The sequence below is a fragment of the Cetorhinus maximus genome, chromosome 13 (assembly GCF_964194155.1).
Source record: "Cetorhinus maximus chromosome 13, sCetMax3.hap1.1, whole genome shotgun sequence".
Classification (NCBI taxonomy): domain Eukaryota; kingdom Metazoa; phylum Chordata; class Chondrichthyes; order Lamniformes; family Cetorhinidae; genus Cetorhinus; species Cetorhinus maximus.
In genome coordinates, this window is record NC_135891.1 from 1180896 (window position 1) to 1207219 (window position 26324).

The window sequence follows — 26324 nt, forward strand, 5'->3', positions numbered from 1 at the left end:
TCAACCAAGTTGACGACTGGAACAATCAATGTGGCCTTTGTCCCAAGGTCTCGGGAAACGAACTTACATTCATATAGCACATTTAATAGCACAGAGAAACCTCCCAAGGCGCTTCACAGGAGTTATGAAAGAAAACTTGACATTGAGCCAAAAGAGGAGATATTAGGATGGGTGACCAAAAAACTTTTTGGTTCCGCTAACCCTAACCCTGGTAGATTTTAAGGAGCATCTTAAAAGAGGAACAAGAGGTAGAGAGGTGGAGAGGTTTGGGGATGGAGTTCGAGATCTCAGGGACAAATGGTGGGTCAAAGGGAGTGGGGGAGATTTGTAGACGATCAATATTTTTACTCCTCCTTTGTTACCAGAATTCCTCATTAGACAATAGACATTAAGATGGAGATTGGGATCTGCTGTGATCTGCCAGCTACATTCAAACAGCCTGACACCCATAAGCTAGGCACACACATGAAGGGGCCATGAGGAAGCTGTTAGACACCATCAGCAAACTTCCACACCTCTAAAACAAAAACATAAAATTTAGGAAAACTAAATACGTGGCCATTTCAAATCAAACATAGTATGCTACCCTGGAGGCTCCAGGGAACCTACTCCACCACAGTTTTCCTGTTCAGATTCCAAGTTCAGCAATTTTATTATGAAGAGGTCCCATGGTGGCTTTGGATACAAGACACTGCCCAGTGTGGCATTGACCAAGCAGGTCATCCCCTACCAACACATTGTCTGCATACTACTTTCACACAGATTCAGGATACTAGTCACCTCCACACAAGTCCCCAGCTGGCAACATAGCTGTCAAAACAGGGCAAGTTGTAGAAGGAGATAAAAAGGCAGTGAAACCTCAAAGGAAAAACCCACATACAAAGAACTGATTACATTCACAGCTACTTGGCCCAACATGATAGAACAGGGCATTCACAGTGCAGTACTGAGGGGGCGCCGCACTGTCGGGGGGTCAGTACTGAGGGAGCGCCGCACTGTCAGAGGGTCAGTACTGAGGGAGCGCCGCACCGTCAGGAGGGTCAGTACTGAGGGGGCGCCGCACTGTCGGGGGGTCAGTACTGAGGGAGCGCCGCACCGTCGGGAGGGTCAGTACTGAGGGAGCGCCGCACCGTCAGGAGGGTCAGTACTGAGGGAGCGCCGCATGTCGGGGGGGTCAGTACTGAGGGAGCGCCACACTGTCGGGGGGGTCAGTACTGAGGGAGCGCCGCACTGTCGGGGTGGGGGGGGTCAGTACTGAGGGAGCGCCACACTGTCGGGGTGGGGGGGGTCAGTACTGAGGGAGCGCCGCACTGTCTGGGGGGGGGGGGGAGGGGGGGGGGTCAGTACTGAGGGAGAGCTGCACTGTCGGGGGGGTCAGTACTGAGGAAGTGCCACACTACCCGAGGTGTTGCCTTCCTGAAGTTAAGCTGATGTGCTGTCGTCCCTCTCAGGTTGAAACAAATGATCCCATTGCACTATTTTGAAGAGGAGTATTTTAATTGTACCAATTGAAGTTAAGTACATACAGATGGTGCGCATTGATTGGATGTTACTTGAGCACATACAAATAGACAATTTTAGTGGAGTCAGGGGAAATACACCTGCAATGTTTCACTCTGTGAATAGATCTATCCTGAGTGAAGACTGTCTTTGGATTCTTGCTTCAACTGGCTATCAGGAGTATGACAGAGCATAGGACTTCAACCTAGTGGCCTGGCGATTTTTTCTACACCCACATCAAACAGATTATGTGTTAATTTATCTCATTACTGTTTGAGAGAGCTTGCTCTGTGCAAATTGCCTGCTGAGCTTCCTACATTACAACAGTGTCCAAAATTCAAAATTACTTTATTGTTAATAAAGTTCTTTGAGACATCCTGAAGTTATGGGAGGCGCTATTAAATGGAAATCCTCGTTTAACCTCCCAAAATGTAGTACTTGCACATTAAATATGTCAATTTTCTATCCATTCCACCAACTTGGATCCTCCTAAAGTCTTCTACCATTCTTTGCACTGTTTCAGAAACCCGATACTTCTGTCTTGTCAGCAAATCTTGCAATTGTACTGCTTATACACAAATCCAAAATTATTAATGCATATGCTGAGATCAGAAAAAAGACCCTGGGTACACCACTCGCAACTCTGCAGGCCAAGCAGCACCCATTTACACCAATCCTTTGTTCCCTGTCTTATATTCAACCTGCTCATTTTTTGATACCATTTCCCTGAATCATTCCAACAAACACATCGGATCCCTTCTGAATTTCCATTTACACCACATCTTCAACATTCATCTAAATCAGTAATCTTTAAAAAGAAAAACACTATTTGACAAACACAACTTGGCTTTCACAAACCCATGCTAGCTTCCCTCGATTAGCTCAAGCATTTTCATTTATGGATTCCAAGAGTATGCCCAGGACTAACACTAGACAAACTGGTCAGTTGTTAGCTGATTAACACTTATTCCCCTTCGGGAACAAAGGGTGTCACATTTGTGGGGAGATGGCAGTATAGTGGAAATGTCACTGGACTAATAATCTAGAGGCCCAGGCTAATACGCTGGCAATGTGAGTTCAAATCCCACCAAGGCAGCTGGTGGAATTTAAATTCAATTAATAAATCTAGAATTGAAAGTTAGTTTCATGGTGACCATTACTGAGACTATCGATTGTTGTAAAAACCCATCTGGTTCACTAATGTCCTTTAGGGAAGGAAATCTGCTGTCCTTACCTGGTCTGGCCTACAGCAATGTGGTTGACTCTTAACCGTCCTCTGAAATGGCCTAGCAAGCATCTCAGTTCAAGGGCAATTGGGGATGGACAACAAATGCTGGCCCTTCCAGTGACGCTCATGTCCGTTGAAAGAATAAAGGAAAAAAAACCTACTCTCCTGCCCCACAGTGCAATCTGCATGGCTGTCCTGAAAAAATGCAGCCAGCACCTTCACTATCTCCTCTCACTTCTTTCAGAAGCTGAGGGTGCAGCATTCAGGGCTCAGTGATTTATCCAACCCTGAGTCCTACTGATACTTACCTACTTTTTAGAACCAATTCCTTTCTTCACCCTGTGAGATGTCAGAAGCACACCAAGAGCTGTCAAAGCTTTGTCCATCAGGTGCAGGAATTACCACAGGATAGGTCCCTACTCCTCGGTTACTCTGCTCACAGCTCTATCAGAGATCACTCTGCAGCCAGCCAGGGCTACAGTGTACTAGTACTTTGAAAACACAAGGGAGACTTGGATTTATATTGTATTTTGTCATCTCTCTCAAAAACCTAAACCCGTCTGCCAACAATGTTGTTTCAAATGGATATTAAAGATCCCATATTCAGAGAAGAGCAGGGAGTTCTCTGGGCCAACAATATTCCCTCATCCAACATCACCAAAAATTAACTGGTGATTTACCTTATTGCTTTGTAAAAGATTTATGTACATGTTTGCACACCAAAGTAACTCACAGTGTAAAGCAATCTTTGAGAGACTCAATAAGCCATTATAAAAATGTAAGTCTTTCTTATACATAGAATGATACAACACAGCAGGCCCTCATCTGGCCCACCCTACCTGCGCTAACTCTTTGAAAGAGCTAGCCAATTCATCGTCCTACCCTACTCCTTCCCCACATCCCTGCAAATGGGTTTCCTTCTCAAATTTTCATCTAATTCCCTTTTGAATGTTATTGAATCTGCTTCCGCCATCCTTGAGGCAGCGCATTCCAAATCACAACAACTTCCTGAAAAAAAAATGTAATCTTCCCTCTGGTTCATTTGCCAATTACCTTAAACCTGTGTCCTCTGGTTACTGATCCTCCTGCCAGTGGACACAGTTTCAGCTTATTTACTCTCATCAAAACCCTACGTAATTCTAAACATCTCTATTAAATTTCCCTTTACCCTTCTCCGCTTCAAGAACAATCCCAGCTTCTCCAGTCTTTCCACGTAACTGAAGTCCCTCATCACTGGTCCCTTACTAGCAAATCTCCTCTGCATCCTCTCCAAGACCTTGACATTCTGTCTTAAATGTGGACACAATACTGCAGCTGAGGCCTAACCAATATTTTGTAATGGCTCAGCATCACTTCCTTGCTTTTGCACCCTACGTCTCTATTTATAAAGCTAAGGATCCTGTATGTTTTTTTTAAAAAATAAATAAACAGCCTTATCAACTCATCCTGTCAATTTTGTACTAACACTGCCACTGTCCCTTCAATTATAAAAATATTTATGCACTCAGTGTAGTGGTCTGGCATATCAGGCAGACAGCAAAGAAACTTCACACCAGAATCCTGCACAATGCATCAACCCACTGCAAATCCCATCATATATCCCGTCATCAGAGACCACTGCAAGTTGTTACCATGGGAAACCAAAAAAAGTCATGACAACAACCGCAATTAAAAACACACAGATAATTATAGAATCATAGAATATTACAGCTCAGAAGGAGACCATTCAGCAAATAGCACTTGCTATTCTGAAAGCAATCAGTTAGTTCCACTCCCCCGTTCTTTTCCCACATTCCTGCAAATTTTTTCTCCTCCACATTTATCCAACACCCTACTATTGAAGTCTACTACTGAATTCTACTTTTGAATCAGTATCCAGCATCACATGCAATAGCTAAGTAGGCAGGTTAATACATAACAACCAGGAAAATCCCAAATTCAACCCGCAGTGTGCAGAGTTATATGATCTCAGCCGATTGGGGTGTGACAACTGGCCTCCGCTGCTCTGCTTTAGAAAGACAAGGCAAGAAAAAAAACTCCATCAGCCAGGGACTGGGTTCAGAATCCAGCTGCCTCTGTCAAAAGTGCTTGCACAGCCATTAAGTGAAGGATCGGATCAAGCGTGCCTATGACGTACCACCACTTCCCCTGCAGGCAACTGGCCCACTGACACTGACTGCCAAGACACACACGTGAATAAATCTGCACTGGAGAGTAACCAGCATGTAGTAAATGCCACAAGGGAAATTAGGGAGATGAGAAAGTCAGGAAGCAGGGCCATTTCAACAGAAACATACTGTTAACTCCCGACACACAACAGGGATGGGAAATCAGGTTGGTCCGCTCACCAGTTTTTCCTTCTTTTGTATTTTCATGATCCAGTTTGCGGATAGCCAGCTTAGTCTCTGCAATGACAGAATCATACAAATTGTTAGTTAATAGTTATCAGAATATGCACATGAAAGAAATATATTAATTACTTGTAAATTTCCAATGCTATTGGCCACGGTCAGTTGATGAATAGATACACTAGATGGTTTGCTCCACAGATCCACCTAGTGTTGAAGCCTGTAAATATATTGTGACAGCTGAAAGCAAAATTGAATGTTAAATGCAGACATAGCAATTTACAACATTAAATGATAACCATCATAACAACAAGGTGGTTTCTGTGCATAAAGTGTTTCCCATAGATAATTTGAAAGTCTAACCAAAATCATGGTTGACAGTTGCAGATAGGCAAATAAAATGCCAGTTGTAACAAAGGCCATAAAGATAGCATCGAAAACTAGGGTCAGTCTGATATCTATAGTTGGTACAATATTAGAGATCCTGAAGGAAGTAATATTGAAGCACTTTAAAAAATGTAGAAATAATGAGAGGATCAGCAAGGATTTTTGTCATGAGTATGCGATTCAGCCTGTTTCATCATTCAATAAGATCATGGATGATCTGTATCTCAGTGCCCCAAAATCTATCAATCTCAATCTTGAATATACTCAATGACTGAACAGCCACAGCTGAGTTTCCCAAGGATTCACAACCCTTTGAGTGAAAAAATTGTTCCTCACCTCAGTCCTAAATGGCCAAACCCTTATCCTGAGACGATACCCCCTAGTTCCAGATGCCAGCCAGCGTGCAGATACCCTGTCAAGCCCTCTAGAAAATTTTATACATTTCAATTAGATCATCAGTCATCTTTTTAAACTCTAGACAATAAATAGGCCCATTCTACTCAATCTCTCCTTAGGACAACCCTCCCAGTGCAGGAATCAATCTTCACTGCACCCACTCTAGGGCAAGAATATCCTTCCTTAGGCAAGATGATTAAATCTGTGCGCAGTACTCTAGGTACGGGTTCACCAGAGCCATATATAATTGCAGCAAAACTTCTTCACTCATACTCCATCTCCCTTGTAATAAAGTCTAACATACCATTTGTCTTCCTAAACTGTTTGCTATACTTGCATGTTAACATTCGTCTCAATTCCATTTAGTTACCTTGGTTACAATCTTTTAATACTCTTGCCTGTGTGTGAAGAGGTGCTTCCTGGCATTAACCCTGAAAGACCTGGCTCTAATTTTAAGGCTATGCTCCCTTGTTTAGGGCTTCCTTCACCAGAGCAAATAGTTTCTCTCTACCTTTAAAAGAATTTGATAAACAGCTCAATTAGATCACCCCTTAATCTTCACTACTCGAGAGATGATTATGAGGCACCATGGTCATGTGTAACACAAATATTCAGTTTACTGAAGAGATAATGGTCCTTGGGAAGTGAAGAAACTAATAAGAAAATAAAGGAGGGAGCATGAAAAGGAGCTGGCAACAAACATAAAAGGGAATCCCAAGATCTTCTACAAGCATGTAAATAATAAGCGGGTAGTAAAAGAAAGAGTAGTGCTGATTAGGGGCAAAAAAGGGGGCTTACATATGGAGGCTGGAGAAATAGCAGAGATGTTGAACAAGTACTTTGCATCTGTCTTTACGAAGGAAGAAGATTCTACCCAGGCTGAGATGAGGGGGTAACTGGTACACTAGAGGAACTTACAATAGAGAGTAAGGTGGTGTTGGAAAGGCTATCTTTACTTAAAATAGATAAGATACCAGGACCAGATGAGCTGCATCCAAGGGTACTGAGAGATGTGAGTGTGGAAATTGCAGAGGCACTAGTGATAATCTTCCTGTCTTCCTTAGACACAGGGGAGGTGCCAGAGGATGAGAACACTGCAAACGTTACACCCTTGTTCAAAAAAGGGTAGGATAAAACCGACAGCTACAGACCAGTCAATTTGGCTTTAGTGGTAGGGAAACTTCTGGAAACTATAGTATGGGATAAAATCAATAGTCACTTTCACAAGTGCAGGATAATTACGGAAAGCCAGTGTGGATTCATCAAGGGGAAAATCATGTTTAACTAACTTGGAGTTCTTTTGAAGATGTAACAATGAAGGTTGACAAGGGAAACGCTGTTGATGTGGTGTATATGGATTTTCAAAAGGCATTTGATACAGTGCCACACAACAGGCTCGTGAGCAAAATTCTAGATCATTGAACAAAAGGGAAAGTAGGCACTTGGGTAAGAATTTAGCTGACAGACAGGAAACAGAGAGTAGTGATGAATGGTTGTTTTTCAGATTGGGGGAAAGTTTGTAGTGGAGTTCCCCAGGGGTCAATGTTGGGACCCTTGCTCTTCCTGATATATATTAATGACCTAGACTGTGGTGTGCAGGGCAAGATTTTAAAAGATGCAGATGATACAAAAATTAGCAATGTTGTCAACTGTGATGGGGTAGTCTTGAACTTCAAAAGGACATAGAAATGTTGATGGATTGGGCAGACAAGTGGCAGATGAAGTTCAATGCAGAGAAGTGTGAGGTAATTCGTTTTGGCAGGAAAAATATAGTGAGACAGTATAAATGGAGAGTGTCTAAAGGAGATGCAGGAACAGAGGGACCTCGGTGTATACGTAAATAGGTCATTGAAGATGGCAAGGCATGTGAGAGAGCAATTAATAAAGAATGTGGTATCTTAGGCTTTACTAACAAGGACATTGAGTACATGGGTAAGGAGGTCATGTTAAACTTGGATAAGACACTAGTTAAGCCTCATCTGTAGTGCTGTGTCCAGTTCAGGGCACCAAACTTGAGAAAGGATGTGAAGGCTTTGGAGAAAGTACAGAGGAGATTCACAAGAATGATTCCAGCGATAAAGAACTGTAGCTATGAGGATAGATTAGAGAGGTTGGGACTCTTTTCCTTGGAGAAAAGAAGGCTGAGAGGGGACTTGGTAGAGGTATTCAAGATCCTGAGGGGGATGGACAGGGTAAATAGTGAGAAACTGTTCCCACTCAAGAGAATATCAAGAACTAGAGGGCACAGATTCAAAATAATTGGCAAAATAAGTAAATGTGACGTGAGGAAAAATCTTTTCACCCAGGGGGTAGTTGGAGTCTGGAGCAAACTTCCTGAAAGGATGGTGGAGGCTGGTTCGATCGAGGTATTCAAAAGGGAATTGGACTGTTACTTGAAAAGAAAGAACGTGCAAGGTTATGGGGATAAGGCGGGGAGTGGGACTAGGTAGAATGCTCTTTCAGAGAACCAGTGCAGGCTTGATGGGCCAAATGGCCTCCTTTCACTGTAAAGATTCTGTGATAATGAATCACAGAAACACAATTTCACGCTTAGAATTTAGAACTGAATTAGATAGGAGATTGGGTTACAATGTTGGAGGGCACAAAAAAAATGAGCTTCCAGAGTGGAGATAAAGTTGACTTAGAGGGAGCGAAAACTAGTTGTATAAAAAATTGCATAGAAATGGTGGACATCATTGGGATGAGGTAAATAACCAGAGGTCAGGACTCAGAACTCAAATCCTAGGGGTGTGGTGGTGGTGGGGGTGATGGTGATACAGATGGTGAGCTTGTATAAAACGCTGACAACTGAAACATTGAGTCAAATTCTTGTCAGGTTATTATATAGCAGGGGTTAAACAGAAACTTGGGATGAGGTCCCTGAACAGAGCTTCAAGGAAAGACCAAGAAAGTTGTCACAAAGAACAAAAGAAATAGGAGCTGGAGGTGGCTATTCGGCCTTTCTAGCCTGCTGCATATTCAATAAGATCATGACTGATCTCTCAACTCAACTTCACCTGCCACAACATCCCCATATCCCTAGCTTCCCTTAGCATCTATAAAATCTGTAAATCTATCTTAACTACACTTAACGATCAAACATCCACAGCTCTTCTTGAGTGAAGTAGTGCCCCCTCATCTAATCCTAAATGACGGAGGCATAATGGTACTGTCGCTGGACTAGTAATACTCTGGGGTTCGAATCCCACCATGGCAGACGGTGAAATTTCAATTCAATAAAAATCTGGAATTAAAAGTCTAATGACGATCATGAAACCATCGTCAACTGTTGTAAAAACCCACCTGGTTCACTAATGTCCTTAGCAATCTGGTTGACTCTTAAATGCCCTCTGAAATGGCCTAGCAAGCCACTCAGTTTTATCAAACCATGGTAATGTCTCAAGGAATGAAACCAGGCGGACCACCCAGTATTGACATAGGCACCAGAAACAACAATGGCAAACTCAGCCGTGTCAATCCTGGCCTCCTCACTAAAATCTGGGGGCTTGAGCTGTCTCACAGACTATTCAAGCAACAGCCTGACATAGTCATCCTCACGGAATCATATCTTACAGATAATGTCCCAGGCACCACCATCACCACCCCTGGGTATGTCCTGTCCCACTAGAAGAACAGACCCAACAGAAGTGACGGCACAGTGGTATACAGTCAGGAAGGAGTTGCCTGAGGAGTCCTCAACATATAGGACATAGCTGCTAGACTGGGTCTGCGGCAGGTGGTTAGGGAACCAACAAGAGGGAAAAACATACTTGACCTCATCCTCACCAACCTGCCTGCCGCAGATGCATCACTCCATGACAGTATTGGTAGGAGTGACCATCGCACAGTCCTTGTGTAAACGAAGTCCCGTCTTCACATCTAGGATACCATCCATCGTGCTGTGCAGCACTACCACCGTGCTAAATGGGATAGATTTCGAACAGATCTAGCAACTCAAGACTGGGCACCCATGAGGCAATGTGGGCCATCAGTAGCAGTAGAATTGTACTCAAACACAATCTGTAACCTCATGGTCTGGCATACCCCCGACTCTAGCATTGCCACCAAGGCAGGGGATCAACCCTGGTTCAATGAAGAGTGCAGGAGGGCATTCCAGGAGCAGCACCAGGCATACCTAAAAATGAGCTGTCAACCTGGTGAAGCTATAACACAGGACTACTTGTGTGCCAAACAGCATAAGCAGCAAGTGATAGACAAAGCTAAACAATTCCACCACCAAGAGATCAGATCTAAGCTCTGCAGTCCTGCCCCTTTCCAGCCGCGAATGATGGTGGACAATTGAACAACTCACTGAGGGAGGAAGTTTCACAAATATCCCCATTCTCTATGATGGGGGAGCCCAGCACATCAGTGCAAAAGATAAGACTGAAGCATTTGCTGTAATCTTCAGCCAGAAGTGCCGAGGGGATGCTCCATCTCCATCTCCTCCAGAGGTCTCCAGCATCACAGCTGCAGTCTTCAGCCAATTCGATTCACTCCACTTAATATCAAGAAACAGCTGAAGGTACTGGATACTGCAAAGGCTATGGGCCCTGACAACACTCCGGCAATAATAATGGAGACTTGTGCTCCAAAACCTGCCGTGCCCCTAGCCAAGCTGTTCCAGTACATCCAAAACACTGGCATCTACCCAGCAATTTGGAAAATTGCCCAGGTATGTCCTATACACAAAAAGCCAGACAATTCCAACCCAGCCAATTACCGACCCCTTGGTCTACTCTTGATCATCAGTAAAGTACAGAAGGGGTCATCAACAGTGCTATCAAGCAGCACTTGCTTAACAATAACCTGCACAATGACGTCTAGTTTGGGTTCCGCCAGGGTCACCCAGCTCCTGACCTCATTAAAGCCTTGGTTCAAACATGGGCAAAAGAGCTGAACTCCCGAGATGAGGTGAGAGTGACTGTCCTTGACATCAAGGCCACATTTGACCGAGAGTGGCATCAAAGAGCCTTAGCAAAACTGGAGTCAGTGGGAATCAGGGGGAAAGCTCTCCGCTGGTTGGAGTCATACCTAGCACAAAGGAAGATGGTTGTGGTTGTTGGAGGTCAAATCATCTCAGCTCCAGGATATCACTGCAGGAGTTCCTTAGAGTAGTGCCCTAGGCCCAACCATCTTCAGCTGCTTCATCAATGACCTTCCTTCCATCATAAGATCAGAAGTGGGGATGTTCGCTGATGATTGCATAATGTTCAGCACCATTCGCAACTCCTCAGATACTGAAGTAGTCAATGCCCAAATGCAGCAAGAACCGGACAATGTCCAGGCTTGGGCTGACAAATGGCAAGTAACATTCGCGCCACACAAGTGCCAAGCAATGACCATCTCCAACAAGAGAGAATCTAACCATCGCCCCTTGACATTCAATTGAATTACCTTCACTGAATCCCTCACTGTCAACATCCTGGAGGTTGCCATTGACCAGGAACTGGACCAGCCATATAAATACTGTGGCTGCAAGAACAGTTCAGAGGCTCGGAATTCCTGCGGCAAGTAACTCACCTCTTGACTCCCCAAAGCCTGTCCACCATCTACAAGGCACAACTCAGGAGTGTGATGGAATATTCTCCACTTGCCTGGATGAGTGCAGCTCCAAGAACACTCAAGAAACTTGACACCATCTAGGACAAAGCAGCCTGCTTGATTGGCAGCCCATCCACAAACATTCACTCCCTCCACCACCGATGCACAGTTGCAGCAGTGTGTACCATCTACAAGATGCACTGCAGAAACTCCCCAAGGTTCCTTGGGGAGCACCTTCCAAGCCCACAACCACTACCATCTAGAAGGACAAGGGCAGCAGACACATGGGAACACCACGTGGAAGTTCCCCTCCAAGCCACTCACTATCCTGATTTGGAAATATATCGCCGTTCCTTCACTGTCGCTGGTCAAAATCCTGTAACTCCCTCCTTAACAGCTCGTGGGTGTACCTATACCATAGGGACTGCAGCAGTTTAAGGCGGCAGCTTGCCACCACCTTCTCAAAGGCAATTAGAGATGGGCAATAAATGCTGGCCTAGCCAGCGAAGCCCACATCCCATGAATGAATTATTGAAAATTCCGTTCATACTGATCTAGAAAACTATCTTGTATGCATTCCACGATCTCGTCCTCCAAATTATTACTGCAGATTTGGTTTGCCCAGTGACTATGAAGAGTAAAATCCCCCAGGGTTACCTGCATTACCCTTGTTACATGCACCTCTGATTTCCTGAATTCTGCTCTGTCCTACTCTACAACTACTGTTAGGGGCCCTGTATAGTACACCCAACAGTTCTTCATGGCTGTTGGTGTTTTAGCACCACCTAAATTGATTTTACATCTCTAGTTACACTGTTCACACAGGAGAAAACATCTCCTGGGGGAGACCCGGACAATTTTTTTTTACAATTCTTGTAGCTTGACATCAAAATCAGTAATCAGGAACTCGCCCTTCAAGAGAGGGCATACAAAGTGAATTGAACAAACTAAACATGTAGACTGTGCAGTTGAACTTGAGAGAAAGTTGAATTTAGTAGTGGTAACAAAGAGAAACCAGTGATACTTTGGGTCCAATCTGACAGATAGCAATGGTCCTTTCTAATCATTTAAGGGAGCTAACCAGAGTTTTCTCCATGGCTTAGTGTAATGCTCTCAAGAAGTGGACAATGTTGGTCCAGTTGGATTTGTTGCCTATTTCTAGTAACTGGGCAGCTTGCTGAGCCATTGTGGGAATATTCAAACATTTCAGGGCTATATTGAGGGAGTTCTGCATTCAATTAAATGAGACACTAAAAATGAGGCCTCGTCTGCCCTCTCAGGTGGACATAAAATGTCCCATGATGCCACTGTATTTCAAGGTAAGTGCAAAGTTATCCCTGGTGTCCTGGCCAATATTTATCCCTCACTAAACAACTAAAAACAGATTCTCTGATCATCACATTGTTGATTGCGGAAACTTGCTGTGTACAAACTGGCCACCGTGTTTCCCTACGTTTCAGCAGTGACTACCCTTCAACAGAGCTTCCTTGACTATAATGTGCTTTAGGTCGTCCTGAAATTGTAAAAGAAACTAGATACATATAAGATAATATGCTTAGGTTGAATGATGTCAGGGTGGGCCAGGCTTGATGGCCAGGTGGTCATTGATGTCCATGTTTGTAGGTACAGATGCCTGGCGGTCCACAAGTCAAGGTCCCAGAACAAATGGAACAGTAAAGACACCTATAGCCTACTAAAAACCCAGTTCCTCCAAAAGTTCATTTAACTCTGGCCTTTCCCTTCCAGGGACAAGGGCACAGGTGCAGATCTTGGCCCCTGCAGGAAGGACACCTTGTAAAGAGTCCATGCCATTCTAAGATAAAACAGGAAGGAGTTTTACATGTAAGGGTAGAGGGAGACATAAACCGGCAGGTGTGGGAGTGGGGATGGTGGAGGTGGGAGGACGAGGTGACAGCCACAAGGGGCGGGGGAGACACAGGCATGAAAAGCAATTTTGCACAAACATTTTAGTCTCAATTTTTTTTCCAAGACACTAAGTGTTGGCTAATTGGTAAGCCCAGTATTCCATCCCCAGAAAAAGTCTCCAATATCATTTTTTTCTGTTGTGTGACTAATATTTAATTTGCCTGACTGACTAAAAGCACCCAGTGGCATCAAACACAGTTACTACCAGAAACTCTGTCAAAGTCAACTCGAATTTATATAGCATGCATAATATAGTAGAACGGCACAAGACAGGAGCGTTAACAAACTTTTGAACACCAAGCCAAGGAGATCCTAATGGCCAAAAGTTTGGTCATGTTTTAAGGAACATCTTAAAGGAGACTTTAGGCAATTACTCTAGAGCGTAGGACCTAGGCAGCTGAAGTCATCAAATACAGCGGTGGAAATAGCAGATGTGCAAGAGGCCAGGACATGGCATAGGAGAATCTTACAACTACTTTGGAAAGCAACAAAACGCTAATATATACAGGACTTGGAGCAGGAAACTAAAGACATAGCAGGACCTTCTAGCCTCTCACTTTGCACTGTGAATTTAAGTGCCAAACCTGCTATGATGTATTCTGCATTGGCAAGCACCCCACACCAGGGAGAAGTCCCCTGCTCTTCTTTTAATAGTGTAATGGGATCTCACATTCTCTTGAAAAGGCATACAAGGGTTTACTGTCTTACATGAATAAAGACAAACACCTCAGACAGTGCAGAGTCCCCTCAGTAATGGGATGCTAACCCTTACTGGTTAGGCCTTAGCTGGAATACTCTGCCCAGTTCTGCAAACCATACTTTAGGAAGGATATCAAAGTGTTGGTGAAGGTGCAGAGGAGATTCACTAGAATGTACCAAGGATGGTTGCATGTAGAGGCTAGAGAAGCTGGTATTGTTCTCCTTCGAGCAGAGTAGGTTAAGGTGAGATTTACTAAAGGTGCTCAAATTATGAAGAGTTTTGATAGAATAAATAAGGAGAAACTGCTCCCAGTTGTATAAGAGTCAATAACCAGAGAACACAGATTTGATATAATTGGCAAACAATTAGGGGTGGCTCAAGGAGAATTTTCTTTTCTCAATTATGATGATCTGGAATGCACTTCCAGGGAAGGGTGGTGGAAGTTCAATAACTTACAAATGGAAATTCGACATATAGTTGAAAAAGGAAAAAGTTGCAGGACTTAAGGGGAAAGAGCAGGGGTCTAGGACCAATTGGACAGCTATTTCAAAGTGCAAGCACAGACACAATGAGCCGAATGGTCTCTCTCTGTGCTGCAACAACAATTTGCACATGTGGAGCACATTTAAAGTAGTAAAACATTACAAGGCACTTCAAAGGAGCATTATCAGACAAAAGCTGACACCAAGCCACAAAAGGACATATTTAGGGAAAATAATTTGGTCAGAAGTAGGATTTAACGAGAGTCTTAAGAGAGGAAGATGCGGCAGAGCTTTTAGAAGTGAATTCCAGAGCTTAGGGCCTTAAGCATCTAACGGTATGGTCTCCAACAATGGAAAAATTAAAATCAGGGATGCTCAAGAGGCCTGAGTTGGAGGAGTGCACAGGTTTCAAAGGGCTGTGGGACTGGAGGAGATTAGAGACATAGGAAAGATTTACAGTATGGAGGAATTTGAAAACAAAGATGAGAATTTTAAATTTGAGTTGTTGACAGGCCAGGAATTAATAAGGTCATCGAGTACAGGGGTGATGGGTGAACAGGACTTGGTGCAAGTTAGGACACAGGGCAGCAAGGTTTTGGATGAGCCAGTGTCCTTTAAGAAAGGAAATCTACTGTCCTTACCCAGTCTGGCCTATAATGTGACTCCAGACCCACAGCAATTCCATTGATTCTTGACTGCCCTCTGAAATGGTCACGAAGGTGCTGTATAAATGCAAGTCTTTCTTCTTTCTAGGTCCCTTGAAATGCCATTATATGCAGGTAGGATTCATGCTGATTAAGTCCTGACAGAGATATTCACTGGCAGCTTTCAGCAGACTTCAAGCAGCATGTTCCTGCACCCTATCTGATCTTCAGTGTAACCAAGATTTCTACTGCTCGTGTTCTAGGAAACTGTGTTCACTGAAAAGCAACCAAGCTCATTAGATTTTCTAGCATCTCGTCTTCTCCTGCCCACAGTATTCCGTTTCTCCGCACCCCCTGCGTCCCACTCCACAAAGCCGATTCTTTATCGTCTCCGCTCTGCCGGGAAGGGGGGGTAGGGGAAACACTTCAAAATTACTACACAGAAACAAGCCACACAGCCCAACCATACCATGTTCATCCTCCACACAGCCAGTGGTCCTAAGCCTGCCCTGCTCCCATAATCTTCTTAATCCTCTTTTCTTCAACCACATATCCATAGCATTCTCAAATGTTCCTATTGTCTCTGTAATGCCCAGAATCCTGTGGTGCCTTGTTCAAGAACCCAATTTTCATGTCTGAGCCTCACATGGAGACTATTCAAGTTTGGCAAAAAATTGTTTTTTTTATATAAGTGCTGTATGAATGCATGTTCCAAGATACTTCACAGGAACATTATCAAACAAAATTTGACAATGAGCCACATAAGGAGATATTAGGACAGATAACCAAAAGCTTAGTCTAAGAGGTAGGTTTTAAGGAGTGTGTTAGAAGAAAGAGAGATGGGGGCAGAGAGACTTAGGGAGGGTATTCCAGAGTTTAGCACCTAGTGAAGACACAGCTGCCAATAGTGGAGCAATTAAAATTGGAGATGCATAGAGTTTTGGATCTTACCTTTACGGAAGGTGGAAGATGGGAGACCAGCAAGGAGCATGTTAGAATATTCAAGTCTAGAGTTAACAAAGGCACAGATGAGGGTTTTAGCAGGTAAGCTGAGGCAGGGGAAGAGATGGGCAATGTTAGAGGTGGAAATGGGCAGTGATGGTGCAAGTGTGTGTTCAGCAGGGGCAAGTATCCAATTACATCAAAGTTACAGCACAGAAACAGGTCATTTAGCCAAAATGTTCCATGCTGGTGTTTATGCACCACACAAGACTCATTCACCACACCCCACCGAGAGTTCATCTAATCCTATCAGTATATCAATTACACCAAAGCCTAACGTAGTATAGCTGCCCCAAGCAAGACCAGCTAGATAGGAGAATCAAGCCCGACTTTAAGCCTAATACAGCAGACAGTACATTGACCAATTGAGCCCTTGGGCCACCCCCAAAGCAGTCGGAAGGCAAGAGAGACACTAGAGTTGTGATTTTCACATTTTTCTCTCCTCTCACTAAGTTTTACAAGAAATCAAAACCATAAACCCCATAAAAGTTAACTGCGAAAATAGGCAGATTTAGGCTTTGTGCAACCAAGTTATGCGGACGGCATTTTCATTACATTTATTACAACATAATAAAAGCTTAAGTGTTATTGCTTGATAAAAAGCCCAAGTGTTTGTGCTCCTGCCTCCTGTGCCTTTATTGATAAGAGTCAGAGGCGAGTGCTGAGCCCTGCCTGGAATATCAAATCTGTCTGGCACATCTGAAGCAAGACAGACTGACTTGCATTTATATAGCACCCTTCATAACCTCAGGATGTCACAAAGCATTTCACAGGCAACAAAGTAATTTTCAAATATATTCACTATTGTAACATAGGAAATATGGCAGATGATTTGCAAAGAGAAAGCTCCACAAACAACAATGAGGTAATCTGTTTAAGGATAAATATTGATCAGGACGCTGGGGAAAACTTCTGCACTTTGTTGAGATAGAATTTCCCCACCTCAGGGCACTCCCCAACTCGATACCCCGTCAGGTAGCCCATTTACCCAATATCAGTCTCATACACTCGCCATGTTAGATGCTCCAGGTGTATGGGCTTTAATAGTGATGGAAACTCAAAACTTCAATTTTTCAACACTCTACTCAATCAAGTCACTTCATTCAAATGATCTGATCATTCACATTCATTTTTGGCACCAAATCTCTGCTTTGCTGTGCTGTTTCCAACAATGATGCAAATTATGGGACAATTCAAATTTTTTTGTGCACAAAATGACTTAGGATTTTTTGGATCAGACATTTAATGCACTTAATCAAATAAACACTGAATCAGTCTCTGTCTTCCAGCCTAAAAGCAGGGTTGAGAAATTTAGTGTCCAGTTAAAACCTGATATGATTTACATTAAAAATTTACAATCCAAGAACTGATTAAGGCTCTGATTTAGTCAAGACTTCATATCAGTTTTAAATCACTCAAATGGTTTACATCTTGCAAACCCCTCCGCATGCTCCCTCTCACCCCATCCCTCAGATTCTACCCTGCAACTCACCACTTCTGCAGGAAACAGAAGCAGTATTATCTTTTTAAGTTATCCCCCAGTTAAATACAGAGCACGGGTTAGATATAGAATAAAGTTCCCTCTACACTGTCCTATCAAACACACCCAGGACAGGTACAGAATGGGGTCAGAAACAGAGTAAAGCTCCCTCTATACTGTCCCCATCACACACTCCCAGGACAGGTACAGCACAGGGTTAGATACAGAGTAAAGCTCCCTCTACACTGTCCCCATCAAACACTCCCAGGACAGGTACAACACAGGGTTAGATACAGAGTAAAGCTCCCTCTGCACTATCCCATCTGTCAAGATGATATAATAATTCTCAATGTTATTGGAATTTATTGTAAAATAGAGTAATAGTGGGATATGTCTATATGTGCATGATGCGTTAGATTTAACTGAATTAGAGGCAGCTAGTCTGGGTGCTTTGATCTAAAGATAGGTTAGGTTTGAAATGTTAATTAGATAAATATGGGCAAGTTTAGAAACATAGGTGTCAATGGGAACATTTGCATTATGAAATAAACCAGACTCTCTTGTTTTCAAAGGAGGGGTGAAATGTGTCACCTAGTCAGGTGAAGTTTAGAAACAGTGTGTTTATTTTTCCCAAAGGTTACTGGTAAAACTTAGTGCTATTAAAGGGTTTTATTATCAGGGAGGTTAAGTCCAAAGACACAGTGAAATAATGGGTATTTGCAATCAAAGAGGAAGATATGTATAAAGAAGGAGCAAGGGCTGTGTGTAGGGGAAGGCATTTTAAGATCTTACAAGTGTGAAAAGCCTTCAGCATCTATGCCTCAAGGTGCTGCCTTCAAAGGACCGGAGCTTGTTGGTCTTCCAGTGCAAAGAATTGTCCCCGACCGAGTGTTGCAGACTGGCACATTCCAAGGTCCAGGACTACGTGCTGAGGGATGCACTAAAGCTTGGGGCAGCTGTTGCAAAGGCACAATGGGGAAAGGTCACTGTCTAAGACCTTTCTGCCATAGTCCACCGAGGGGCTCGGAATTGTATAGACCCCTCGGGCTGTACGACTCACAAGGAATGTATACAGTGAATACTAAATATATCATAATTATATTGAAGCATCTCAGAGTGCAACATGGTCTATGTCGATAACCTGAATACCATTGCATTGTCTGAATGCATGTAATGAACATATTGAAATGTCTGTAATACTCATTGATTGTATTGAAGCACCTCATGATCTATATGGGAAAGTTGAATATGATTACACTTTTTGCGATGGCCATTTTGAAACATTTTGTAATGTTCTTTCAGATATTTTATGAATAAAATATATTTTTCAAAAAAAAGTTAAGAAAACTCACTTGGAATTCGGCTTGTTCAAGGTATCATACTTCTTTGCCTGGGCCTTTTAAAATCTATGTGCCTTACTGTTTCCTTAACGAAAGTGTAACTGGGATTAAATTGAGTAGGGGATTTAGAAATTATCATAGTAATTTGTAGATCTATGTATGTATTTGAAGTCAATTCTTCTATTAATAAACATTTAATCTAGTTTTGTAAAAACCTATAAGACTTGGTGGTCTTATTACTATTGAATTCAGGGCAAGCATCTCAAAATTTATACAAATTGCAAAACAAATTGCGACAGTCGTTTCAAGTTTCCCTTTGGGATTTAAACTACTCAGCATTTACAATCAGCTGTGCCATAACACATCAAGCCACCCCCAGGACAGGTACAGCACGGGGTTAGATACAGAGTAAAGCTCCCTCTACACTATCCCATCAAACACTCCCAGAACAGGTAAAGCACGGGTTAGATACAGAATAAAGTTCACCCTACACTATGTTCGCCCTACACTATCCCATCAAACACTCCCAGGGCAGATACAGCATGGGGTTAGATACAGAGTAAAGCTCCCTCTACACTGTCCCCATCGAACACTCCCAGGACAGGTACAGCACGGGGTTAGATACAGAGTAAAGCTCCCTTTATGTTGTCCCGAACGGTCCTGGGGTAGTGTCAACACAGGCTAGATAGAGTAGTGCTCCCCCACACCATTCCAAACTCTCCTCTTGATAAAACCAAAGGCATTTTCTGCACCAAACAAAAAATTGAATTAAGCAGTGTAAATAATAAAGCGTGAATTGAATGCTTAAAGGATGAAATTATCTGATAACTAGTATCACCTGTGGTTCAGAGACTAGCACTCTCGCCTACCAGTCAGTAGTTATGGGTTCAAGCCCCAATCCAGGGATTTGAGCACATAAACTGGACTGGCATTTCACTGCACTTCTGAGGCAGTGCTGCAATGTCAGAGATACCATGTTTTAGACATGATTGTTAAACGAAGCCTGGTCTACCTTCTCAGGAGAGCCTAAGCAATCTCAAGGCACAATTTGAGGAACAGCGGGGGAGCTCTCCCCATTGTCAATATTTTTATCGACAGCATTGCTATTTGTGGGGTCTTGCTAGGCAAAAATCAGCTGTGCATCTCCTACATTACAACAGTAACCACACTTCAAAAATACCTCTTGACTGTAAACGTTCAGGGACAATCAGAGGGTGTGAATGGTTCTACAGAAATGCAAGTTGTCATTATTGAATTAAGACTATATTTTACCACATTCAAATGTGTCCAGGAAAATTCTTGCATGTTATAACACTTCTAAAAAATTATTGCTGCACAGTGCACAACTGTTTAGCCAGGGCAGGCTACACAATTTGCCACCCTCGCTTGTTATGAAATCAGAAATTTCTACTCCAAAGGCTGTGGGTGCTAGCTCAATTACAATTTAATATTGAGATTGATAAGACTTTTGTTGAGTAATGGTATGAAGGGATATGGACCAAAGGCATGTAAATGGAGTTGAGGTACAGATCAGCCATGATTTAATTGAATGATCAAGGAACTAAACAGCCTACCCACTACAAGAGGCTCATTCTAAACTCAATGTCTTTACCATGTAAGCTATCCTGTCCCGCCTCACGTCACCAGCATGAGAAGAGTCTGGATTCTAAGAAAGCACCTGCAGTTATATGGTGCCTATTCGAACCTCAAGACAATCCAAAGTGTTTTACGTCCTATGAAATACAATTGAAGAGTAATTGCTGTTGTAATATAGGAAATGTGGCAGTCAATTTCTACATAGCAAGCTCCCACAAACAACGTGATATAGACCACAATCTGTTTTAATGATGCTGCTTGAGATACAACTCCAATTATGAAAGGGTTTGATAAGGCAGACAGAGATGTTGTTTCCATTCCTGGACAAGACCAGAACTAGAGGCTATAAATATAAGAAGGTCACTCATTAATCCAACAGGAAATTCTAGAGAAACTTCATTACGCATGGAGTCGTGAGAATGTAGAACTTTCTACCACATGGAGTGATTGAGAATAGCATAGATGTATTTAAGAGGAAGCTAGATGAGTCCATGAGGAAGGAGGGAATAGAAGAATAGGCTGATAGAGTTCAATGAAGAAGGATGGGAGGAGGCTTGTGTGGAGCATAGACACCAGCATGAACCAAGTGGGCTGGAGGGCCTGTTTCTGAATTGTAAATTCTATGTAGTGCTGCGAGCACTGTCTGTAAATATTGCCACAGGGCCATGGGGAGAACTCCCCATGTTCATGCCGTGATGGTTCAGCCTTTAATTCATTGACACTTCAACATTTTTCTCTATATACTGGTAATACTGGTAAAAACCACAGGTTCGAGCCAAACTTTTAAAACAAAGCAAAAAACTGAAGTAACGAGCTCCACTGCTAGAGCGCCTCAAAGCAATCAAACATATACAGGACAACCCCAAGCTTCCTCACTGGTCAGTGCTGAGTTAGCTGATGCCAGCCAACAGTTAGTCTCAGTACCCCAAACTGAGGTTGGGGGTGTTTGTGGGGTGTGGCAGGGGGTTTAGTGTGCGTAGAAGATAAAACTCCACCTTGGCTCCCCAGGACTGCCCAAACTCAATTGATGAGTCCATCTGCCATTAAGATCATGTCACATAGGGAAACTCTCTCTTCCCACCTCCCACTCTCCATACCCTAGAGATGGTTAAAACCCCCCAAAAAAATTATATGGATAACCTACAATCAGTAGTATGAAGAGGTCAGGCCACAAGACATCACTAACTGGACTCTTATCCTCACATACCTGAAAGTTAGAACATGGTATGAGTACAAGGCCAGCTCTGTGAAAAATATAATCCAACTGAGGTAAACACAAATTTCACTCCCACCTCCCATTGCTTTCTTGTGCTCTTCCCACACATTCATAGAATTTGCAGCACAAAAAGGCCATTAGGCCTATTGTGCCTGTGCTAGCTCTTTGAAAAAGTATTCCAGTTAATCTCACTCTCTCTACTCTTTCACCATAACCCTTCAATTCATCAAATTCTATTTTGAAAGTTATTATTGAATCTACTTGCAACACCCTTTTAGGTACCACATTCCAGATCATCATAACTCATCTAAAAAACGTTCCTTAACTATTCTGGGTTTTTAGGCAATTATGTTAAATCTGTGTCCTCTTGTTACCAACTCTTCTGCAACTGGAAACTATTCTCATTGTCTGCTCTATCAAAACCTTGTATAATTTTTGAACAGCTCTATTGAATCTCCTCTAACCTTCTCTGCTGGAGACTAATCGCAGCTTCTCCAGTTCGTCCATATAACTGAAGGTCCTTCTCTTGAGGTTGCTAGAGTATGGACCTGGTCAAGAATATATGGTCATTGCATGCAATGCTCTCAACAAAGGTGCCTGTATAGTACATGCATCACTCCATTTCTCCTGCATGCTTTGGAGACTTGAACTATCTGGTAAGTCAACCAGGTAAAGATCGGTTCAGCAGTACCAGTGACGTGCCACATTCGACGTCAACCATGACATCAATAGTCAGGTCAGAAATTTGGCCTCAACAACAAGTGTCGCCATTGCAATAACATTTAGTGTTTCTTGGTCAGCCTTCCACTGATCACCTGGCACATCGAGGGCACTTGGGAGTCCTGGAAAAACCCTCAAGGTTCCCAACCTTTACACCTGACCGAGGGTCCCAGAATCTAGGGATTGCCCTCCACAAGAACAACTAAGGACTCCGCGAGATGAAGATGTACAACCCACTAACCAACACTGTAAAGCAATATGCAGTTATGCAAAATGTAGTGACTTGAAGCCAGATGTCAGACAGAACTTTACTCAAATGACTAATCTATGCAAGTCAGTGATGAGAGAAACTATTCTGTGCCAATTATAGCCCGTCTCTCTAGTACCATAACATACGAGACTGATCAGGTGAGTGTCCACAGAATTGCATAGAATTTACAGGACGGAAACCAGGTTATTCACCTCAACAGGTCCAAATCAGTGCTTATGCTCCACACGAGCCTCCTTCTACCCATCTACCACCACATCCTTCTATTCCTTTCTCCCTTGTGTTTATCCAGGTTCCCCTTAAATGTATCAATACTATTCACCCCAACCACTTCCTGTGGTAGAAAGTTCCATATTCTCTTTGGGTAAAGAAGTTCTTCCTAAATTCCCCAATGGATTTAGTAATGGCAATCTTATATTTACGTTCCCTGGTTTTGGTCTCACCGACAAATGGGAACATCTTTTCTACTTCTATCCTATTGAACCCCTTCATAATTTTAAAGGCCTCTATCAGGTCACTCCTCAGCAGTCTCTTTTCTAGTGAGAAGAACCTCAGCCAGTTCAGTCAGGATGCATGACCATGAGTTCAAGAGTGGGGTTCAGGAAGGGGTCTCCACTCCCATCAAGTCCTGTAATCTAGTTATCATCCGACATTAACGGGCACAGTCACCAGGAGAGCTCACAGGGAGAACAATCCAGATGCAGGATCCCCAGCTGAGGTCAGTTAACTCAGCACAGACAACCCCAGAGTCCAGGTGGCTCACCAGAAGTGGCAGCATAATATTTGACTGTAAAAGGCATCACAGCAATCCTGAACATGTGCGCACCTAACTTGTACTGCAAAAAACAGGGAGTAGTAGGTTAGAGATCGGAGTGCCCCAGCCGGGTATTTGGAACATCACACCACAAAATTGCCCAGAGAAGAGCTCACGTCATCTTAATAAAGACTTATTGCCCTCTTTAACTAATCCTGTGGGACATATTTAAGCGGGAATTTTAAATTTACTTGCATTTTACTTTCTATGCTGAACCCTTGCATGAATGCAAAGTTTGGCCAGGAAAAAAGTTGTGAAGAAGAGAGAGGAACAAATCGAAGCAGCCGGATACATAAGGGCATTGAGGGCTGGCTGGAACCTCCAAATATTTTTACTGAGAATAAAGATATAACTCAGTTCCCAAATATTCCATCTGGTGCATGAAGCCAGGGAGAACAGAAAGAAAACCAATTGGAATAAAAATTAAGCAGGACGAGTACCCACTCTTCATCACTGAACCCTGGAAATCACAAGTAAAATGAGGACAGAATCAGACCTGCTGTGATGCCCTTTGCAGTCAAATAGCACACACCCACACCTGCCCCCACACACACACACGTCCACACCCACCCACTTCAGTGAGCCACCAAAGGGCTATCAGTGCTAGTGTGGATCTGTATCTCAGAGGAGTTCTGTCAGGTTGGAGAACGGGTTGGGTGGGTAAGAAATATTTTAAATTCAAACTGAACGCAAACTTTTCTGGAGATGTAGAAGAAAAACAAATACCAAGTATCAGGATTTTCTTACAAAAACACAAAATATAATTTTTTTAAATCAGGATTTTAATATGAAGGCCTGAAACATTAATTCTGTTTCTCTCTCCAAAGATGCTGCCTGACCTGCTGAGTGTTTCCAGAATTTTAAGTTGTTATTTATTAGAAGGTTTTAGCTTTTGGTAAAGGAATAAACAGAGAATGCTCTGAAATATTTCACCATGACTTCCAGTAACACAAAATATTCCTCAGAACATGTCAAGAAGTCAAAATATCACAACTCTAATTTAAAATAAGGTTTCAAGATTTGCCTGCCTATACTCAAGTGTTTTAGAAACTAGGAAACATTTTAAAATAGATTGCTAAGTTATAAATCAAACTAAATTTATTAAGATAAGATAAACTTTTAGGATGCCTATCAATTTTTATACCAATCTAAAAACCTTAACATCTTTTATGTGTGTTTAAAAGAGAATTCAGTAATTTCTTGTGATTGTCTGCAATATTTGCAAGCTGTGGAATAACCTGTACCACCAAGTACAAGCTCCAATGTTACCACCAGTGCAAATATATTATTCTTCTTCCCTGTTCCAAATTCTTTTAAGCTATCAAAGGGGGGGGGGGGAAGTCCAAGACGACACCTGCACTCCAGTCAGTCAGTCAGGTCTCCCAGTGGCACAGATTTTTATCCCAGTTCCCCATCCCCTCAGACACAAGAGAATTAAATATAAAAATGTTATTCTTTTTACAGAAGAACACATTAAAATATAGACAAGTTAAACTTCAATTTAATTCCAAAATACCTTAATAGTTCTACAAATAATTATAAGGAATATAGATTACATTGAAGAAAGTTGTCACGTGAAATCAATGAATTGAAAAGTTCTAAAAAAAACATGTAGAAGCCCAATGGTGCAAGATTTAGAAAACAGAAGGGTACTTGCAGCAGTGGAATCAGTTTAACAACCATGCAACACTGACTCCCAACTCCTGAATCACCCCCATGATTTGATCTTTATGGGGGAGAGAAGTCTCACAAAATCAGAAGAAAAAAAAGTGCAATCTGTCTGTTTCCAGATTAAACCTGTACAAATGAAACAGATAATCATGTCAAATCAACACTCCAGAGCCCCCGCTACACATGTTGACTCCTGGCTCCAGCCCTACAGCCCTCTCACTCAGCAAGAAGTTGGTGGATGCAGTATGCAGGGGGCGGGGCCACGGCAGGGATGAGCTTCGGGGAGGGGGGGGTGAGAGTTTTGGGGGTTGGTGAGTGGTGGGGTGGGTGGATGGAAGGGTTGGAGGAGACTGGGAGCAGAGGAACATCGCGAGTGGGGTGTGGGGGGGACGTCGCGAGTGGGGTGTGGGGGGGACGTCGCGAGTGGGGTGTGGGGGGGACGTCGCGAGTGGGGTGTGGGGGGGGACGTCGCGAGTGGGGTGTGGGGGGGGACGTCGCAAGTGGGGTGTGGGGGGGACGTCGCGAGTGGGGTGTGGGGGGGACGTCGCGAGTGGGGTGTGGGGGGGACGTCGCGAGTGGGGTGTGGGGGGGACGTCGCGAGTGGGGTGTGGGGGGGACGTCGCGAGTGGGGTGTGGGGGGGACGTCGCGAGTGGGGTGTGGGGGGGACGTCGCGAGTGGGGTGTGGGGGGGACGTCGCGAGTGGGGTGTGGGGGGGACGTCGCGAGTGGGGTGTGGGGGGGACGTCGCGAGTGGGGTGTGGGGGGGACGTCGCGAGTGGGGTGTGGGGGGGACGTCGCGAGTGGGGTGTGGGGGGGACGTCGCGAGTGGGGTGTGGGGGGGACGTCGCGAGTGGGGTGTGGGGGGACGTCGCGAGTGGGGTGTGGGGGGGACGTCGCGAGTGGGGTGGGGGGGGACGTCGCGAGTGGGGTGTGGGGGGGACGTCGCGAGTGGGGTGTGGGGGGGGGATGTCGCGAGTGGGGGGGGGGGTGGACGTCGCGAGTGGGGGGTGGGGAGGGACTTCGGGAGAGGGGGGAAGGAGGGGGTAGGCCGGGGAGGGTAGG

The 26324-nt window shown here is 43.7% G+C and overlaps 1 protein-coding gene across 2 annotated transcripts in view; it reads right to left on the bottom strand.

Moving 5' to 3' along the window:
• Positions 1-26324, bottom strand: part of chd6 (chromodomain helicase DNA binding protein 6) — a 248364-nt gene that overhangs the window by 219726 nt on the left and 2314 nt on the right. For both annotated transcript variants that reach the window (XM_078554815.1, XM_078554814.1), the window contains exon 2: positions 5077-5133. In XM_078554815.1, coding sequence (XP_078410941.1) covers positions 5077-5103 — 27 coding nt within the window. In that variant the 5' untranslated portion in view covers positions 5104-5133. The remainder of the gene's footprint in view (positions 1-5076; positions 5134-26324) is intronic.